The sequence below is a fragment of the Periophthalmus magnuspinnatus genome, chromosome 13, assembly GCF_009829125.3.
Source record: "Periophthalmus magnuspinnatus isolate fPerMag1 chromosome 13, fPerMag1.2.pri, whole genome shotgun sequence".
Taxonomy (NCBI): domain Eukaryota; kingdom Metazoa; phylum Chordata; class Actinopteri; order Gobiiformes; family Gobiidae; genus Periophthalmus; species Periophthalmus magnuspinnatus.
Genome location: NC_047138.1, coordinates 9,709,722 through 9,718,403, shown reverse-complemented (window position 1 = coordinate 9,718,403; position 8,682 = coordinate 9,709,722). Strand labels below are relative to the sequence as shown.

General features: G+C 39.0%; 1 protein-coding gene across 2 annotated transcripts in view; it reads left to right on the top strand.

The window, feature by feature from the left end:
- The first annotated feature begins 2,718 nt into the window (after nucleotides 1-2,718).
- dock10 (dedicator of cytokinesis 10) overlaps nucleotides 2,719-8,682 on the top strand; it is a 32,106-nt gene continuing 26,142 nt past the window's right edge. Inside the window, exon 1 of one of the 2 annotated variants that reach the window (XM_055226008.1) lies at nucleotides 2,719-2,938. In XM_055226008.1, coding sequence (XP_055081983.1) covers nucleotides 2,831-2,938 — 108 coding nt within the window. In that variant the 5' untranslated portion in view covers nucleotides 2,719-2,830. The remainder of the gene's footprint in view (nucleotides 2,939-8,682) is intronic. The other variant, XM_055226010.1, reaches the window with a different exon arrangement.

Here is an 8,682-nt window from a genome sequence, read left to right as displayed (position 1 = left end):
GTTGGATGGGCTGCTAGTCTGCCTCAGAACCTGGAAAATGTGTCTGTTTCATCTTCAGTTAGTTTGAAGTACTGGTGCTCTGTCACAATATGGCCGAAGTTTGTTAACTTATTTAGAAAAAAAAAATAGTCCAAAACAAACGAATGCAAGACAAGCCCAGCAGCTGGTGCAGTTTCAAAGCTTGTCCATGCCCTGAAAGAGCAAATCTATTTTGTTTCAAATTCCGTGCCCGCTTTGCCCCACTGAGGGCTCTAGGGTGAAGTGGGAGAGACGAAGAGGAAGAGCGGGAGAAAGAGAGAGAAATGTGTTTGATTTGTCAGAAGTTCTTTAATTTAATCTACAGCTGTCAGGATGCTGAAGATCTAGACCTCATCACCGCCTTTTATCTGCCTCATTTCACCTCAGGCAGTAGACACTGTTCTCTAATACACACACAGGGGCACACAATCACATGATACAATGCACAGAGAGCCACTCAGAGCAGAGTGAAAAAATGCAGCAAACATACTGAAAAGATTGAAAATATAATTAATAATCAATATTTTAATGAACAAACTTGAGTCCTGCTACAGTTGACTGCAGATTCAAATTAAGTTAGAAAAATATTAAATTATTTGATTGGCTTTTCATTTGTAATGTCTATTATATTATCATGCAAAATATTACATGATTAAACATAGGACTCACTCATTATTTCATCTAAAATTATTACAAATTGACTGTTAAATCAACTATTCCAGACATCTTAATCCTTATCCCTAAAAGATTAAATACCAGTTGCTAGCTGTTTATTGTTTATGTTTGTAGACCATAATTAATTTTTTGCATAGAATTTTAATTTAAGACACTAGATCTGCCCTTGCCTTGGCTCATCCAACAGTCATGCAGAGAGAAATTAACTCCGAGAGCTACAGTCTGGTACAAAGCATCTTCAGTCGTTCTTTGATTAATGCTCCTGTACATGGTCCCTGTAAAATATACTAAATAAACAAAATAACTGGCATAAGAGCATGACTAAATTATATATACATATATATAGTTATAATACTGCACTAGCTTCATGACTGTTGGGAAACACATGCAGATGTACTCAAAATGTTGATTTGTTTTCCACCACTGGAGACACTTGAACTCATATCCGCCACTGACAATAAAATACATCAAGATTTCGTTCACTTTTTGTTCTCCACCTAATTTTTAATATCACTGTTTCCCTCCTTGCACTAAAAACCTCTCTGTGGTCATATATCTGCTATCAGCACTGCCTCTCTGGAAAGAGCTCAAATTTCACAAAGTGTTGCAATCTTTCAGTAAAACACCTACCTCTGAACTCTCTAAAGTGCAGTCCAACAGTCACTGTGGGACTCTGCAGATGGACCCTCTCTCCTTTGAGAAGACTTTGAAGGCGGAAATGAGAATTAGACACTGGTCAGAGAAACAGGATCATGTGTTTCTCCTTCACAAGTACAAATATCCCCCTGATATGAACCTTTGGAGTGAGATCAAACTTTCAAATAACACGAGTATGACAGCCAAAATCTCCATGACTTTTACCTCTCTTACCCAACCTGTTATTGGAAATGAGCCTCATTTGAATAATCTGTGGTAAAATGAGTGTCATGGCAGCTGGGGCTTTTTTCAGTGACTGGAACATTGCAGAGTTTTTTAATTCAACTTTGTATGATGCCCGTAATGTGGACATATTCTACTGAGCTAAAGGTGTGTAAGACTTGGTTTTAAGAAATGTAGCGTTAGCAAAATGCCACCATTAGTTGGTCTTCACTTCCAGTCCAACATTTTAATATTTAGATGATTTAACACGTGCCTAATAGATTGTTGCGCTTTCTTTAACAATGATTTTACACTTACAGTTGCAGTATAATTGCTCACACGTTGCAGCCAGTTCATTTCCCTGATAAACTTGAACCTCAAAGAAACGTGTGATGTTGATTATGTGCAGCAGATGGCGCTAGATTACTAAACATAAACATATCAAAGATTTTATGGCAAACCCGAAGGCATTACAGCCAGGCCTGTTTGTTAGATTAGAGCTACGTTTATTCATTGACAGACAAACAAAGGTATAATGATTATTATTCACTGAAATAATAAGATAATAATGGTCATTTTAATCCAGGATATAATTCGCCTGTTTTATCAAACGTACATAATAGAGCCTACAATTAGCTCACATTTTAATTAAATAATTAAATAGCTAAAGCAAAAATAATATTTCAATTGGAGGAAAGATGTTATGTACTGCTGTGTATCACTAGGTGTCACTGCAGGTGTAACCCCCACACTGGTCACTGACTGACCTACTGTAAATGTGTCTGAGCCGTGACTGGACTGATCATGGACTCATGATTAACTGATGACATTTCATCTCCTACTGAAGGAATACACTGTCTCAGTTAGTATCAAACAAATGATCTCTTCTTACATCATTTTTCGAAAAGAAAACCATTTACCCACCCACCCTCAATATGACAAACGTAGTTATCAATTGACACAGTCACACAGGGTGGGCTTAATCAGAACCTTTCAAAATAAAAGCAGCTGCTTTTGTCCGTGTACACTTTCTCTTTCATTTTAATTTCTTCTTTTATTGTGAGCGTTTTAGACGGAAGCTGTGCGATGATTTGTGTGAGTCCGTGGCGCCGGGGCATCCTCTGCAACCTTCTGTCTGTGTGCGTGAAAGAGGCGTGCGCGTGTAGTACGTGTGTGTAAACACAGCTAGGTGGGCTCATATGTTCGGGGAGAGGACCAGGTCAGACCGCTGCAGTGATTACCTGTCTGAATCAGCCTCAGTGACCGCTCAGATGACGATATGGCAGCTGAATCCACCCGGAGATTCACCAAGAACCTGCTGAAGCCGGGGAGCGCCGCGGAGATGAGGCAGACAGCGTGCAACGCGGTGCGACTCTCCGCAGTGACGGTGAGTACACCCGCTCTACACTGAAACATGGAGGCAGTGAAATACACCTGTAGGCCCTCTGGGTCCGAGGGAATCCCGTGTGAATGTGATTTGGATGTATATGGAGCCTAATACATAGTAATACATTACTACAGAGGAACTGTAGTAAACGGAGCTGACATTGACATTCATGTTGCATCTTTCATAGCGGTGGATGGATGAGCGCTGGTGCAGCCACGCTCTGCCTCTGTCCATTGATGCACTGCACTGGCTGCAGCTCGATATGTTTAAATGGACGATGCTTGATATGCACAGTGATTACTACAATCTCCTCGAGCGTTTTGCAGAGCAGACATATGCTGGATACTAAATGAACTGACATTTTTTATGGGTTGGTTTTTGAATAAAATTTAGAAAATGTGTAGTGTGCCATGACACATCTGCCCAATGGTGATCAAAACACAGTTAAAATGGAGGCAACACCAGAGTATGATAGTACAAGCTTTGCTTTTCATGTTCAACTATATTTTACTAACGTGTGTGATTCAGATCTAATGTGGAGATGACAGAGAAACCGATATACACATCACCTTATCAAGTACAGATACAGATATTCACCAGTAAACATAGACTATTGTATTTTATTATGTCCTTTTGATTAATTTGCCAGAGGGCAGCTCATTTGCGTCCTGTTGTGTATGCTTGCATACTGTATTCTGTGGACAGGCAAAGTGAAAGGTCACTCCACTGGAGCCTCACACCCTCCACACTGCACTGTGTTAGTGTGTCAGTGGGACACAGAGCAAAATGCTACATTGATTGAGTTGAAACTGTCACTCTTGAGTTTTAAATTGATTGAACATCTATTCATAAATATTTCTGCCTGTATCATCGGTGCAAATAAATGGAATATGTTTTTATTTTATTATATGATCAATGTTTTCATTAAAAGCAATTACTGGAAATGATTTGACACCCTGCTGGGTTAAGCAGCACACAATGCCATGTCTCTGATAGCAGTAACTCAAAGCACACCAGTTGGGACCAAATACACAGAGCACATTTGAACTTGGAGCTTTGAGATTGTATATAATATACAACATATTTGTCCATAAAGCTTCTCAAAGGCAGGATCAGTAGTCGTTTTGTCATAAATTGATGTAGCTGTATTATCCTGAAACCAACTATCTTTATTAGAAGTCGAAGTAGTCAACGCTGCATTTTGTATAACCATATCACAAGTTTTAAAGTATTAAGTTGAGTTGTTTTTAGATTAAGCTCAGACTTATACTCATAATATGTCTTCTGTCTACTGTATCTGTATCTGTTTCCGTTTCTGTTTCTTTTCTTAACTTATGCAATGACTGTGATGGGCATGGTACTTTCCCAAAACAATGTCGTTATCATAGGCCTTGCACATATTTCATGCTTCCTTTAATTACTCATCACAGAAGACAAAAGGATGTGTGCAGCACAACTTTCAAATCAGGCGTGCACAATGGAGCAATCAAATTTAAGTGTTTCCTTCGTTTGTTGCAATTTGCACCTTATTTATGACAAAATTTCAAATTGTACAAACCCCCCCACTCCTAGTCCACAAAGCTACTCCTAATCTTCAAACTGTGCAGACTGTGAAAAATGACTGCCAGGCATGTCTGCATGTCTGGAGCCGAATGTGTGCCAGTAAGCCATGCACCGTCATTTATTAGTGGGGGGGCATGTTGAGGAAATTTCCGTGTGTGATACATGCTGTAGGGTGCTGTCACTGCCACTCACTGCTGTCCTCATGAAACACCATCTCTACTGCCTGGAGTCAACTAACTGTACCGTTTGACCCAACTAATGAATATATTAATATCTTAAATTCCATCTTGTGTGTCAGAAATACACATATTTATTTGATGAAAACCCAAATATTTGGATGTAACAAATTAAATATGGTCAAGATGTGAATGTCGTGGTAGCAGACAGTAACTTGATTAGTCTTCTGTAATTACTCCACAGTCATGGCTCCGTTGCCTCGACAACAGCAAAAGGTCAATTAGGATGGAATTTTTACAGGAAGTCCTCCTCTCCCCTTTGGTATATCTCAGATCTTTGTTTATCGTTCAAAAAGGCTTTTTTCCTTTCTGTGAGTTTTCGTTACAGTGATATATGTTACCTGATTCTGCCACATTTTCAGTTGTTTTATTGTTTAGACTTTGTGTAATTCTGCTTGATGGGCAACTTCCAATTGTAAACAGAGTACAGACTGTACTAGGGTCTGTCTGTCTCTGCAAATGGAAAAGAGGTAAACATGAACATGCTCAGAAGTAGGCCATACTGTGCTTGGTACTTAAACAATGAAGACAGAAATCAAATAAAACAGCTCTAATTACCATACTAAAACACTGTTAACTGTATTGTATTGATTAAGTTATTACTACCTTTCTATTTAAAAGGTCACAATCTCTTGCCCATGTTTTAGAGATGGATCCGGAGAGACATTTGGTTAAAAACATATGTATATTGTGACCTTCTTTTAAAGCTGTATGCCATACAGTGTAGCCTAGAAGTCAAGTATTCAATTTGATGTCATCACAAATGTCCCTAATGTAGGTTAAATGTCATTTGTTATATTAAGATAAGTTGATGTTTGCAGATGCTTAAACGGCTGATGGGTTGTTTAGACTACTCCAAATGAGATTGAAGAGGCTGCTGTAGATGAATAGTCATTTGTTTTGACTAAACCACAGATAGTACCAGGGCACTGCAAAGACTTTGCGGTCTGTCTTTTCAGTGACACATTCACAGTACAAAGAATTAAATGCAAACAAATGTTGGCCCTTACTAGAGCCATTGTCACTGACTGAATCAGTCCACTGTAATTAGAAAGCGTTCTGTAATCATGGTAGACATGCATTTGCGCAGGGTGTGCTAAATTAATTTGTTACTTTTGACATGAAGTGTCACACTATAGGTTGTTGAATCAGTGTGAGGACAAAAAGCAGGTTTGGTCTGTGTGGGCCATCTCTGTGTAGAGAAAATCTGTGCCTGTATGTCCATGTTTGAGAGAGGTCACATGAGAGGAGGAGAGAGAGGTCCCTGGGGCACGGTGCATTGTGCCAGCCTAGGTTTACAATAGGCTCTTTGCAAAAGCTTCACAGTCAGTGAACTGCTGCTTTCAGCCTTAGCTGACTGGCTCTGCCTCACTGGAGCTTCACTTTTATCCATTTGCTCTGATTCTCTTAAAGCTCTGTCCATCTCCCCTCTCTAGCCTGACACCACACATTTTTTTCATTTACCCTTGGGACGGATAAGGAGCAGGAGGTCCACTCTACTTCACATAGTGGTCTAAGAATAGTTCTCTAACTCTTTGCTGAGTGAATTGCTGTGTTGTGTCTCTGCCTCTGTGAATTCCAGAGTAGGAGGCCTGAATATGCTAGTGCCATTATGGACCTTGCCCCTATGCCCTCTCCAGCTCAAACTGCACACTAATGTGTGACACTTATAAATGATGTGGACTTTCCCTCATTATGTCTTTGCAGGCTGTAATCAGACTGTGCTACAGGGAGCTACACAACTGGGGAAACAAAGTGGCTTGATGTAGAGAAAATGTGTCAACAATTGTACACTGGGCCATCACAGCATCTTAACATAAGCACGTTTTGGCCTTTTGTCTACCTCTGCTCTGCCCGTCTAATGGTTTCCTGTTGGCTTTGATCAATCCCACTGACCCACTAAACCCCCTTTTAACATGTCAGTCTTTTAGGTTTGTCGCTGAGAACATGCAGCCATTATTAAAGTTTGATCAAGTGCTGCTAGGTGCAGGCTAAAGCACAGGTAAAAGTCATAATAATGTAGGTTATATGAATGAAGAAATGAAATCTGATTTAAACAGAAGATGGAGAGATCTGATTTCTTTCTATGATCTTCACCTATTCCATGCTCTGACTTGCACTTCAGTGGAAGTGGTGTTATTGATGTCATGATATATGAAGACATTGTCCTGTTATATGTTTAAGTATGTAGCTATAATTTATGTTTTTCAGGTCTCAAGAATTTTGCTTGAATAGAAATTGGACTATTGTAAAGTCCAGTCTTATAATCCCCCATAAACCATAACAACAAGCACAAATTATGGATCTGCATTTGCAATGTGTGCAGGTCTACCAAACATGGTTTCTGATTGACAGATGTTAGATTATTAGAACATAAATCAGGGATTCTACATTGTCCATGAATGTTTTGGTGAGGATCTCATTGAGTGGTTCTGAAATCCCTTGCATTTGAAATCCATTTGGCCAACTCCTCACTGTACTATTATAACTGACTTGTTCTTTGGTCAATTTACTGCCCCTTCAACATCAGCCAAAGCACTGTAAAAGAGATCTGTAAAAGAAATGGAAGAAAGGGGGTCAATGAGTGAGACAGGCACAATCATAAAGGGGGCTTGGGTAATTTGGATAGAGGATTATGCATATGAAAACACATGAGGAAAAGTCCTTAAAACAGCTGCGTCCTGCGCCATGGGGACCGTGGGGAGAAGGAGCTGCTGAGTGGGCGTCTGCCAGATTCATGAGGTCACCCTGAGGTCACATGTAGGCTTTGTGTTGGTGTCATATGTAGGCGTGTTACTGCATGATTTATTACAATGTAGCTATTCAAATACTGTTTTTCTGTAGTGCTGTTGTCTGTGTTATGATTTGCTTTACATGATAATAATACATGTTCAAAAATACTGGTATGTGCTTCTGGCATGAGCGCATAAAAGTCAATATTAGCTTAGACTTGGTATGGGTGAATAAGGAAGGTTCAAAGTAAGGACACATTTTTCAGCTATAAAAGTTGAAGATAGGATTTATTAAGAAGCAGCACAGGGATAAAATGCTTAGACAGACCTGTTATTGGTTTTCATCAAAATTAAGGAACGGTTGAAAGAGATTCATGATTGTCTACTTGGAAATAAGGCTGAAGAATACACCGCAGATGTACTGATATAGCAACAAACTAAATATGAAGATTATATTAATTATGTTCCTGTAAGTCCTTACCTAAATTAGCCTTAACTTAATCTTGTTTTTTTCTATATTATTTTTATTTATTTATTTATTTATTTTTGCTAGTCTGACTTGTAAAAAAAATAAAAATAAATCCATAATGGCGAGATCACAGTATTTCACATACAGCAGTCTTTTCCAATATTGTGCAGCCCTAGTTGAGAAAAAAAGAAGAAAGGCAAAAAATGACAAATAAAAATACCATCCCAAAGGTCAAATAAAGATTATGACATACTGAGGTTGCTGATGGCCGATTCAAGACCTAATTTCTAAGATGGGGTCAGTCCAGGAAGTATTAGCCTAATGTAAATGCTGTTAGTACATTTATTGTGATGATGGGCTGAACTGGAATCTTAATTCAGGGATAACCACAGAGCTAACCTCTTATGTTTGCATATGTTAACCTTAGCATTTTCTCATATTTGTGGACTGAGACATAGTTTGTATTTCCCCAATCCTGAATAAAAGAACCACAAAGTATTGTCTGGTCTGGTGCCCGATGAAGAATGACTGTCTATTTGAATAATGATAAGCCACAGTAAACACATTAATATTGGAAAAGCTTGTAAGATAGAGGCAGCCATTATAGCTCTGAGACAGCAAAAAGACCATATCATGACAGATTTTATAGTGCAAATTAAAGGCAACTAAAGAGATCCGTATGAATGGCAGCTGGTGCACAAGAAAGGAGCTGAAGAAGGCTATGGGCCATGGAGGTGGAGACAT